Source organism: Zophobas morio, unplaced genomic scaffold (genome assembly GCF_036711695.1).
Source record: "Zophobas morio isolate AGI-343-1 ecotype UQ-CSIRO unplaced genomic scaffold, CSIRO_AGI_Zmor_V1 ptg000206l, whole genome shotgun sequence".
Classification (NCBI taxonomy): Eukaryota; Metazoa; Arthropoda; class Insecta; order Coleoptera; family Tenebrionidae; genus Zophobas; species Zophobas morio.
In genome coordinates, this window is record NW_026972310.1 from 32,308 (window position 1) to 45,268 (window position 12,961).

General features: G+C 34.2%; 2 protein-coding genes across 2 annotated transcripts; one reads left to right on the plus strand and one right to left on the minus strand.

The window, feature by feature from the left end:
* The first annotated feature begins 5,790 nt into the window (after positions 1-5,790).
* On the plus strand, positions 5,791-7,560 carry LOC135146042 (transmembrane emp24 domain-containing protein eca-like). The gene is made up of 9 exons (XM_064078199.1): positions 5,791-5,812; positions 5,893-5,967; positions 6,018-6,085; positions 6,158-6,237; positions 6,289-6,346; positions 6,421-6,501; positions 6,561-6,617; positions 6,760-6,847; positions 7,499-7,560. The coding sequence occupies exons 3-9, from the start codon at positions 6,065-6,067 to the stop codon at positions 7,558-7,560; spliced, it is 447 nt and encodes a 148-aa protein (XP_063934269.1). The 5' UTR covers positions 5,791-5,812; positions 5,893-5,967; positions 6,018-6,064.
* A 2,198-nt stretch (positions 7,561-9,758) lies between these two features.
* On the minus strand, positions 9,759-10,175 carry LOC135146044 (uncharacterized). The gene has a single exon (XM_064078200.1). The coding sequence runs from the start codon at positions 10,173-10,175 to the stop codon at positions 9,759-9,761; it is 417 nt and encodes a 138-aa protein (XP_063934270.1).
* Between the last annotated feature and the right edge of the window lie 2,786 nt (positions 10,176-12,961).

Here is a 12,961-nt window from a genome sequence, read left to right on the forward strand (position 1 = left end):
CACAACCTCTTGAAGCCATAATATAGAACTATACACAAGCACAGTCACGTTTAAAGGCAGGATGAAAACTGAGTGGCTTATACTTCCACCAAAATCCGAAACTTATTTATCATGTTAAGACATGACCAATTCTGACAGCAGGTTTATTTATACCCATTTCTACTGCGCCAATGAACATGTTCTAACATGCTCCACCGAGCTAAAAGATTTATCACTTTTTGCTACAAAAAAAGTAAACGTGTAGGACATGATCCCCTAAGCTCCTCATACCACTAAACCTGCCCTGCCTATCTACCCCTTTATTTTCTATTAAATACTATTCCCCAAATTCATGCTTATGAATATTATATTAACGTAATAAATAATTATTGAATATGGCTTTTAGAATTAACAATAAGATACCAGATTCATGTTAAATAGGAATTACAAGCAAAGTTAAAATAAAAGTATGAGTTTTGCAAAAAAAAAAATTGACGTCGAAAAAATTTTCTACTATTTTTTCCGGATTTTAGTGAGGAAAATACTATGAGGACTAGCAAAAAAATATATATGCAGTCTTCTGGTGCAGATCGTGGAAATAATGAATATACTTACAGTGTATGGTTCAATGCGCCGGTTCATTAATCACTTTTGGAGGTTAACTTCTTTTTACATAGAAACTGGGCCAGACGAAGTCTTTAAAAGAATGATTAACCATATAACGAAAGCCGCTACAATATTCTCTAATCAACTATTAAACCACTGTATAAATAATATAACCTAAACATGGGGGAAAAAATACCGCGACCTTAGTCTGCTATCTGTCTTAGTTGGTTTCAGCACAAGCAGTTTAACCATATTGACTTTGGCACTCAGTGTGACTTCCTCAAAAGCCATTCTACCACTCAATAGTTAGGTACTACTAGAAAAGGTAATAAAAAATGGGTCATAGGAATAACTATTATCTAAAAGTTTCATTTACAAAATATCTATGGACTTCGCACTAAAAATTCAATCTTATCCAATATTGTGGCCAACTATAATGGGTATACGGCAGGTGTTTCTTAAGGATTGTATTTAACAACTTAGCTTTCAAGTCTAATATATCGCCCTCTGCTCAGATGCACCTTCCACAGTATGCCGACAAAACATTAACTATAGTTTTAAGGTTTAAACGCTTACAACCACACTTCCATGCACCTGAGATTTGTTGCACCTCTCGACGAATAACACAGGGAGCGGCGCGGTATTATAAATAGTACTAGTACTATACTTACAGTATAGTACTAGTAGGGCACACTATTTAGTGTCGACAGGCTGAGTCTAAGCCCAAGTAATGAACCAGTCATGAAATGAGCAGTAACGAGCCGCGACACAGATAAAAGCGTCTGCTACCAGTACCATACCACAAGCTTAACTGAAAAGATCAAGCATGCGTCCTTCGGAACAAAGGATTATAGTATAGAACCATTACTCATTATAGAGCTCTTGCTCGAGCGGCGTTCGTCTTGGCTACTAACCGTAAACTCAAGTAGTGTGCTCTACAACTTAGCAGCTTTCGTTAACTATTTATCTAGTATTCAAGTTAACTACAACCGATCAGCTTAGGCAAATTAGATTTAAAACTTGCTTCAGCTGGCAATGCCAGTACTAAACGTCAAAAGGTCAAACAAGTAAACAGTAGTTATCTGTTTGTGTGGTATTGCTTGATACCTTTATAAAGTCATTTAAATTGCGAGCAATTCTCCTAACGTCCTAATTACTTAAACTGTGCACAAGTCGAATACAGGTAAGATAGAACCTGCTGAAGGACTTCATTTAACTTTAGGTTTTTGTCAATTTTAAGAGCATGTCTTTCGACACGCGCGTCTCTATCATGTCATAATTTGGATAGCTATTGCAACCTGTGGCTCACCTTGGTACAGTTCAGCTCACGATTCAGAGCTTAGCAAAGGAAGGTACCATAATCACGATCCTAGGTTGGTTGAATAATCAGATAACGAGTCCAAGCTTCAAAGAGGAAGCTAGCCATGTTGGTCTTAGGTTAATATATAATCCGCCTAAGCAGAGGGCTTCAAGGATGATCGTTGTCGTGACACCATCGGATAGTAGAGGTGACATGACCAAAGCAAAGATAAATCTTCATCCGAACGGTATTCCATCCAAGGATGACAACCTATTAAGCGACGTAGATCGAAACCATCCGTAACCCGCAAGGAATAACCTAAAGTTAAAAACGTTTTTTATTTATAGGACCTTCTGGGCCACTTATACTGCCAGGCGCCTGGAAACCTTTGAGTCTAGTTTTTACTAGCCTGCAGAGTGTACGATACAAAGCGAATGCTCACAAAGCAAACAGTTAATGACCCCATTAAGATCACCAACCTATGCAGTTGCCAAAATCAACAACTAAATAGACAAAGGTCTTAACTGCCGCAGTCGCAGCTAAGTAAAGGTTGCTTTGCACGTCCCACGCTAAGTTACAAGTGAGGTACAAAGACATTCAAGTTAGATGATCGCACAGGACATGCGAGAAACAACGAGCAGATTTCTCTGCTCTTATGAGTGATTTTGAAGACATTAATAATGTAAAAATCGTCTTCAAAAATTATAAACAGTGCTTCTACCTATGAAAATAATAAATACAAAAGTCAAAGTAAATTAGATAAAGTTAGTATAGGTAGAAGCACTAAAATAGATCTGTTAAAGGTAGTTAGTAAGATAAAAAGTTAAAAACAATAAGATAGAAAGTTAAATAACTACCTAAAGGGTAACCAACCTAGGATCGTGAAAAAAAAATCGTGATTATGATGCCTAGGATCGTGATTATGGTCACACTGTCCAGATCTAAAGGAGGAGCATGTCCCAAGAGAAGATAACAGATTAAAGGACACGCTCCATAACCAAGATTACTTCCTAGTTGAAGGTGGCTAGTTCATTCCTAGTCTAAGGTTACTAGTTTCTTCCTACTCGATTCAAAGGTAGTTTAAGCAGGCTGTTTCACCTTGGTGTCTCAACCCTAACACAGGGAGCCAAGATAAGGTTAGAAATATTGCTTACCAAGGCTTGTTTCAAACTTAGAGCTTCGGTGTATTAGCTTAGAATGAGAGATAAAGCTTAACTTAGAGGCCTTAGCTACAAAGTAGAACTAAAAGTCTAGAAGCAAGTGCTAAATTACCTGTATCAGAGAACTGGTCAACGTGTGTAGAATAACTTTTAGATCAGGAAGGGTATGTAACAGTCAGTTTACAGTTAGTTTGTTTTAATTTTCTTTAAGGAAGTTAATTTCTTCCTCAGGCTCGTAAGGAGAACCTTGGTTCCAAGAGAGATCTGTTAGAGGTAATTAAGTTAGTTTAATAATTTATTATAAATAGTAAGATAAAAGTTAAAGATATAAGTTAATAAGGTATAAAGTTAATTTACTACATCTAACAGATCTCTAAACCAATCGTCAATGGTAGAAAATAACCACGAGATTACTACAACATTCAACAGGTAGCAGAGTCTCGGTTTCAACTAGGGTTAAATAAAAGTATATTACTTTGAGCTTTGGTGACATAGTGTAAATCAAGGTAGAAAGTTTAGTCGTGATTATGGTACCTTGCTAAGATAACCATTGTCTTCTAACCTTAGCTACAAAGCTAAAACCAAGATTACCTCCTAGTGTTTAAGATGCTAACTAGTTTCTTCCTGTTAAGATGTTTGTAAACAGGTTGTTTCACCTTGGGGTAGTGTATGAAACTTTACGAAAGCTGCAAGATATAGCTAACGGTTCAAGGAGCCAAAAGGGCTCATAACGATCCCACTAAGATCGCCAACCTATGCAGTAGCCAAAGTGTTAAACTATCAAACAACTAAGGTCTTACTTGCTGCAGTCACAGCAAAGTTTCGGATGGTAGCGCAAGGCAAGCGCCAAAGTTAGTAAGATTTTAGAATATACAAAGCGTTGGCACAAGCGCTAAACCATCGAGAACAAGTTAATTTCAAGTTCTCTAAAGTTCTACTTTGGGATAACACAAATACCACTCTATAAATGATAAATCATTATACCAAAGTAGAACGAAAAAAAAAAGTAATTTTCAAAACTTTCTTTTTTTTATATCTAGCAATCCCGCTCTTTCTGCTTTCGCCTGTCGACTCAGCTTGCTGAGTGCACCGACAGGTCCTGCTAGTGAACAAAGAGAAAGTTTTGAAAATTACTTTTTTTTTTCGTTCTACTTTGGTATAATGATTTATCATTTATAGAGTGGTATTTGTGTTATCCCAAAGTAGAACTTTAGAGAACTTGAAATTAACTTGTTCTCGATGGTTTAGCGCTTGTGCCAACGCTTTGTATATTCTAAAATCTTACTAACTTTGGCGCTTGCCTTGCGCTACCATCCGAAACTTTGCTGTGACTGCAGCAAGTAAGACCTTAGTTGTTTGATAGTTTAACACTTTGGCTACTGCATAGGTTGGCGATCTTAGTGGGATCGTTATGAGCCCTTTTGGCTCCTTGAACCGTTAGCTATATCTTGCAGCTTTCGTAAAGTTTCATACACTACCCCAAGGTGAAACAACCTGTTTACAAACATCTTAACAGGAAGAAACTAGTTAGCATCTTAAACACTAGGAGGTAATCTTGGTTTTAGCTTTGTAGCTAAGGTTAGAAGACAATGGTTATCTTAGCAAGGTACCATAATCACGACTAAACTTTCTACCTTGATTTACACTATGTCACCAAAGCTCAAAGTAATATACTTTTATTTAACCCTAGTTGAAACCGAGACTCTGCTACCTGTTGAATGCGGTAATGATCAAACTAGGCATTTTTAGTTAGCTGTAAATTTTAAATTAAAATAGATTAGACACCTAACTTAATTTAAAACATAAAGGACAAGCTCTTAAAAAAATGGAACATCTTTACAAATGATTTCACGGGCTGTAAGTCGAAAACTTGTTTACTATAGGCAGTAAAGTAATATAATATAGGTAATATAAAGTATATTATTAACAAAAAAAGTGATATAATATAGAAAGGTCGAAGTACTAGAAAGCGCTATAAATTTGTTTAATTACTATAGACTCCAAGTCACTAACTCCACCGCACAACATTTAAAGAAAAAAAATTGCAGGGGGTGCGGAGCCCAACTTCTATAGTCACATGCGCACTGCCCTTGAACATTATCCCCTCTTTTTGTAAACAGTAAAAAATGAGAACTTTAGAATATAGTCGAAGCCAATTAAATTATTAAAAAAAAGGGGCCAATAATGTTATATGACGTTTCAGTTAAGCATACTCTTCTCCTATAGTCTTTAATAAACTACAAGGTGCGAAACATTTACTTAGACCATTTACGCAAACTATCATTTAGTGCGAATTAATTCATTTTCAAAGCTAATACAAATTTTAATTTGATTACCTTATCACCGAAAACGAATTTTTTCACAACGCTATAACTTACAATACTTTAAAATCTACCTATAATAAAAAAGTTGTTGATCATGGTTCTCTGCAGCGGTTTTTTTAATTACACTAGGCCGAGTGGTAAAAGCTTACAAGGTGCTTTACGCTTCTTAAACTATAGTGATGAAACATCTAAAGTCCCCTCCCAGCTGACTGCATAACATAAATTTATTAGAAGTTATAAAGAATATACTTAAAAATTATATATAATTTAGAAGATACAAGGTTCATACTTATGATAACAAACGTGCACTTGAACACGGATTTATTTAGTAATGCTACCAATCAACTCTTTTCATAGTTAAAAAATTTTAAAAAATAACTTTTTATAGTAAAATTTTAATGTTTGCCTTTCTTAAGTTTAAGGGCGGTGTGAACCTTGTATCGGTGAGCGCTTTTTATGCTCAAAACTATGAATTTCTGTAACTGCGTTCTAATTCTTTTTTTTGCCATCGCGAGTGTTAAAGGATTGTATTTTTACTTGTCGGAAGGCGAACTTCAATGCTTTTTAGAAGATGTCCCTGAGCATACAACGGTGACTGGTTACGATTTTAAGCTTAATTTTGACTTTTGTTAAAACGACTCACTTAAGGTAAATACGATTTATCTTACGAAGATTTAACTAAGAAGGAAGACCCCATGTTATCGGTTTTAGTGACTGTTAGCAATTGTTATCAGCTGCTCATTATTTAATTGATTAATAAAGCATTTTAAATTATATATTTTAAACAGAACCCTTCTGAAAATACTGTAGTAGATCAACTTTATCGTCGCTCAAAAGATGTTTTTTCTTTCATCTCTCAAGAGCCTGGGTTTTTACTCTATGTCCTCATCACCTTTTTTAATTAGTATTGTACTAACAGAGAACATAAAATTTGTATTAAAGTCCACGGTAAAGGCTGGCAGTCAACAAATAAAATAGTATTTTTTTGCTTCGTTTTTTTTTAGTGTATAGAATATAATTATTATTAATGTTTGTCTAAATTAACCTATAGAAAGTTGTATTTCAGCTTAACACTGGAGAAGATAATGAGGAGGATGATAAACAGAGTAAGTTAGATGAAATTCAGCTACAGGTGAATTTTTAAATTTTGTCCAACCATAAACATATGGTTTAATTTTTTTATTTTACAAGACCTATAAACTAACAGTTCAAGCTGAAGAAATAAGCAAGGAACAGGAGTTTCAACGGGTCAAAATATTGATAATTATTTTATAAAGTTTTTAAATTTACGCAAATTGACATTCTTCTAAATGAGAGGGCTTGTGGCTATATTAAAAAGAAATTTTTTATTTTTAAGCAGAGGTTTTATTCATGTTATATCAACGCCTAGGTCCGCGAGGAAAAATTTCGACGTCTTAGCGAAACAACGGAAGCGAGACTTTTTTATTGGTCTTTTTTTCAACTTGTGATAGTTCTTGGTAATTTTTTTATTTTTTGGCTCCCACTTGGTGGCCGGGTTTCGTTTTAAAAAAAATATATAATATTTTTTTATGAAAAATTACATAATCAAAGTAAATATAAAAATATTTTAAATTTAAAAAAATATATTTTTTTAGGATTACAATAAATATAGAATAAAATAATAAAATAATAAAATAATAATTTTACCATTAGCTGTGATACTACACGATTTAACTTACTGCCTTCCGTATTCTTATAATAACAAGACTTTCTATTTTTTGATTTGTGAGGTCGCACCTCTTCTGTGTTAAACTTTATATGTAGTATGTTTTATTATAGCGTTTAAAGACTTTATTGTTTTGGAGTTAAATAAAGTTCTAGTAAACAAATAAAATTTTTCTTGGTAATTACAGTTCGATCACAGCGGTGGGCCCCTTTTACTTAGCTTTTGTATACTGTTCAATATATTGCCGTTTACTTGCAAAACCTTGTTCAGACCATAAAAAATCAATTATAAGAAACCCCCAATAGTTGTTAGTTTATATTATAATTATTAAGTCGTCTACTTATCATTGCCTCTAACAGTTATTTAGTACCTCAATGTTACTGTTTAAATCTCCTTATTTCCTGTTGTAACTTACTTTATGTTCTCTACAATCTTTCTATAGCAACTGGCTTCTGGCAGATGAACCACTTGCGCAACTTTTTTCAATTAAAAAAAATTCTTTAAGCATATATGCTTACATATATATAATAAAGGTTCTCTAATTCCACTTTAAGTGATCTTACTGTTCTCAGAGATATTTATTTTATTTCTCTTAAACAAGCAAAGGCTTACTGTAAACATAATTATATAATAATCTACAAAGGTTATAGTGCAGACAGTATCTGCTTGAAAATTCTTATGAAATATGCACACGTATTTGATAATTCTAATATAACACGACAGTAGTTTTTTTCTAACAGGATTAGCAGAAAAATTAATTGTTTTTTGGCATACCTGCAAGTAATATCGTAAATAAATAATAAAAACACAAGTTACCTTTGTAAACCTTATTGCACAGATCACAGAAGCACGTTAATTAATTTTTTGTCGCTCTTAATAAGTTTAAGGCGGTTTTTGATATAACATCTATTATTAAAAACGATGCCTTATAATCTCCTAACAATGTAAACTCCAAGTACAAGATCTAAAAAGAGAAGGATCTGACGCCAGTTCAAAATAGTTAAGCGAAAACTTGCGGCTCAGAAAGTTAACGGCGACATGAATCAGAATAAAATGTTATGGTATAAAATTTATGTAGGAGTAGGAAGAAGCCATAAAGAAGGTAAAAGGAAACCAGTAAAATTACAGAATACAAAAATATGAATGAAATAAGCGTCACGTATAAAGGAAATGTTAGTTGCAATGGCTTATGTTTGATAAATATTTGCCTGCTTCATTTTAATATATAATTGATGTATAAATTATATGTCAAGGTAATTGGTAATGAATAAGAATTTGAGTAACAAAAAACCTTTTAATTTGAAAGAGAACTATGTAAAGGCTTACAGCCCTGAGATCGCTTAAATTCGACTAGAGTTCTCTATACTTTTTTGCTTTTAAAATACAGGATACGTTACTTCGGCTACCAAGTTTAAAAAATATTTTTTTAGGGTAAAGCAGCTTGCATAAGGAAAGAGAGAGTCTTCATTTATTTAATATTTCTATATTGCACATCGTTACTAAGCTGTGCTAGCTTCCCCTTAGATTTCCCTCCACGCCAAAAAGTGGACGCCTACTTTAAGGAGACAAGAAATTAGTTAAGGTGTCGAGCTCTAACACCCTTCAAGACTACTATCAACTTGATACCTTTTAAAAAATTTACCTCCCCCGCCCCCCTCACAGGGAAGACACGGGAGTACGTCCACTTTTTTTGGGACGAAATCCTCGCTTTTAAATTTTGTTATTAATAACTTTACTGCCAAAAATGAGCTCTGGACTGGAGTATCTTGTTAATAAACGTATTTGAGCTGTAGATCGACTAATAAATTAGAAGAGTATGTCCCTTATTAACCTCACCTACATAAACTTTTGCAAGGGGCGCGTTCACTTCCAGCATGGGACTCGCAAACCGAAACATGTTACCATATTTAATTTGTGATGAGTAAAAGTAAAAAATTTAAGACATTTTATATACTCGCGTTATTGTTTGTAATGTTTAACTGTTAATATACTTAAATCTTTTATCTATTTTAAGCTACATTTACAGTATTATACTAAACATGTGATACTTACGCACTGATCTCTTCTTAACTAAACTTCTACGTTTACCTGCATCAAGCAAACTATTTATAAAAGCTGCGCCGCAAGCTACTTTCCCTCAGAGCTCTTGAGATCACTAGTACTTTTACTGAGGAGCCCATTTATAATTAGTTAAACCACTAGTAAATCATTTTTGAAACTTTACCCGGAGCTTTCTTTAGCAGAGCTCATATGGCAAATTATGTCCTTGCCTAGTTATCTTTTTTTTAAAGGTGTTACTTTTAATTAGGAGTGTTCATAATGGCCGCGACTTAGCTTATTAATGTATACATAATTTCTGGCTTATATAGCGTCCTTTGAAAATACTATGCTAACTAATATATAATTAAATGACGTCTTTCATGACGTTTTCCCGCAGGGAAGATCTTATCTCTGATTACTCTGCATTGTGTTTCCTGAGTGAAAGGTGTTTGGTTCATGGAGGCAGCCTAATTTCTGTGTATATCATAAATTATGTCTACTAAATTAATTATACATTTATTCCTACCTTGGATATATATATATGTATAGGCTTTTTACAGTCATTACCTGTGATGGTGCCCTTCTAAAAATAACATTGTAAAAAAAAATTATATAAAAGATATAGCACCTTTATTTTTGGTACGAGGTCTCTAGTCTCTAAGTTAATCTATATTAATTTTACGTGCTTTAGGAGACTCGGGTTTACTTTTGGCAATCTTTATCATCAAAACTCCGTGATCGTAGTTAGCAAATATGTCTTCTTCCTTGACATTTTCGGGCAAATGAAAACTTCGATTGTATGTCCCGCTAAATCTTTCTCTTCTGTGCCAAGTAATACCCTTCTCTTCAGTATCTTCATTACTAATTTCCTGTTTAGCTGAAAGTGTTAATACATTATTTTTTAATTCCAAATGGATATTTTTTTTATCGACGCCAGGGAAGTCAGCTTCAATTCTATAGCAGTTGTCGTCCTCTTGAATGTTGCATCTAGGAAAGAGGTCACGCTGTCGAAAATTAAAAACGGTTGACCCATCGAACTCAGTTGAATCTCGGGGTAGAAAATTTCGTAACAAAGACATAATATAAGCGATGTCTGATGGATTGGATGAAGCTTATACTTAATATAAATAATCGCTGAGCGTTAACAGATGCCATATTTGTGTAAAATTACATAATTTTTAAATATTTAACTTTTTATTGTAGGTTACCCAATAAGTAAATAAAATAATTTTTTTCTTGCGCATTATTGTAATACATCACGTGTTGATTAAATACATCAAAACGGGCAGTGTATAATTCGGTTTTTCTTCTTGACGGCTGTTGCAATGCCCGCGAGCACTGGTATATTAACTCCTATGCTGTTTAACAATTCAACGTTTATTTTTACTTTAAAAATGGAGTTATTAGATCAGGAACCAATACAAAAATAGAACTTTGCCTCTAATCAAAAGATGGTAAATGTTTTACCTGTTGAATATTGGTCATTAATAAACGCTGCGCATAATCGACACCATTGAAATGAACAATATCATTTTTGCCAAAAGAAAATCTTTTAAAAAGATTTATACAGTTAAACTGGATGGTTAGTATAATCGTCTTACCTTACCTCTCGTTTTCCTCTCTCTTGAACTCCTTTTTTTATTTGTTTGATAAAATGTGCAACGTTCCGTGCTAATAAGAGTTTTCTGGGTGTATATAACTTTTTTAAGAAAAAAAATTACGTTTTTTTTCTCTTTCATGACTTCCAGTTGTTCGTCTCTCTCCTAATTTAATTCTAACCCTTTCTCGATGCCTTCGATTGGAGCACAGCACTCTCGTGAAAGGTCCGCCCGTTAAATCAAGGGTTACGGTCAGTGGAGAGGATGCAGGAGGCGTGCCTTAGCTCTATGGACGTGCCACCCGTATTGTCGTTGAGCAGTAATTAAGACGTACAAAGTGGAAGTACCAGTGTCATGCCTTCTTTTAAAAAGGTATCAGTCACCCAATTTAGTTCCGAAGAGTTCAATTTTTTTAAAAAAAACCTACAATTATTACAACTAGAGGAAACTTCAGAAAGCGAGGAATCTTTTAAAAACCTAAAAGAACCCATTGTTATAAAAAACGCCTGCCTGCACTGGCCTGCTTATAAATGGTCACCTCAGTTTCTTAATAAAAATTTTGGAAATATTACTACCACATGTCGTATCTTTAATAAAAATAAAAACATAGTTTGGGAAGCCGACTGTGCCCAAGAGAGCTGCACTCTCTCTGAATTCCTTGGTTGGTCAAGTGCGTTAGAAATTCCTGATTCTCAACCTTCTGAGAGTGTTTTAACGAGCAAAAATTGCAACTTTAAGTTAATATATAAGTATCCTATATCTAAGTTCTGGGGTTATATTGATTACAAGCATTTCCCGGAATTTTTTAACGGCTTAAAGGGAAGGTGTATTGGTCCTTTTGAGACCGACTATAGCCAAGTGCAGAAGAACAAAAAGTTTTGTGGAGAAACACTAAATCATTCAGGAGAAAACTTTTCTTGTGAGGGTAAAATTATTAAGTTGATATAAGCTCTCTGCTATACGCTTTGTTTTAAATTTTAACCTGCACACCTCAGGCCAAAAGCTACCTCTTAGTTCATCTTTCCGTTGCGAAAGTTGTTTGTCCTGTGTTCTTTCCTCAGTTAACTGGAAAGATTTTGGAATTAATAAGGGAGGTGAGAGCACTACTTTTTGGTTGGGCACTGTTGATTCATATACACCTTGCCACCAAGACGCATACGGTTTTAATCTCGTTGCTCAAGTAATTATATATTAGGCTTTTTTATGTATGTTAAAGTTACATACACGCCCTTTTATTAAGATTTATGGATACAAAGAATGGTTTTTAGTCTCACCTGATAAGAAATCCAGCGAAAAACTAAAACCCACCCGAATTCCTTATGAAGAATCGAGTATATACAGTGGCATTCACAAAATAGAAGAATTAAATCTTCAGGATAAGTATAAGGTTGTGCTTGAGCCTGGCGATGTACTTTACGTCCCTAACAAATGGTTTGATTTTACTTAAGTTGCTGATTTTGGTTAGCTAAATTTGTAAAAAGTAATTATAGGTAATGGTTACCAAAATTTATGTATAGGTGGCATTTTGTCAAAACCGTCGATTGCAAGACCAGCGTTTCCGTGAATGCGTGGGTCGATCTTCCTTGTGATCGAGAGAGTCGAGTAAAAGAATCTCTAGTAAAGTTGCTATTGTGGCCCTTTATCTCACATGAAGGTGAAATTAAAAGTCATCGCAGAAATGTTCATCCAAACGTGCAAGGCAGCCATTATAACATTCCCTGGCTAAATCCAACAGAAACTCAGTTGTCTTTTTGCTCGTGCGTCAATTATGTTCTGGAAGCGGTAACCGAAGCATCTGCTTTAAAAAATAATATAGAGCTAACCGAAGAAGACCTTATTAACTCGCTAACCAGCGAAGACGTTTTAAATTCTGTTTTAAAACAATTTAAACGACAAAATAAATGATTTATCAGATATAATGAGACAAGCAAGCCAAGCCTAATACATTTTGTTGTTTTATCATTCTGCTTATAAAAACGGACAAAAACTTTCTACCATATTTAAAGAAATTATTTTATTTTTTATAATTACTGAATTGTGCAGATGCTTGGTAATAACGAGCGCAGACTGCTTAATCTTGCAAATAATTTATATTAATTAGGTCAGACGTATTCCGTTTCGGGCAGGTTATTTCAAAAAAAAAACAACTTTCTACATATGTATTAGAGGTGTAACAAAACTGTAATATGCGCTTGAGGCACATCGCAGGGCCTCCGAAAGCGTGAGCCTTTCCAGGGTTCGTATGTACTTGAATCCACTGGGAGGAT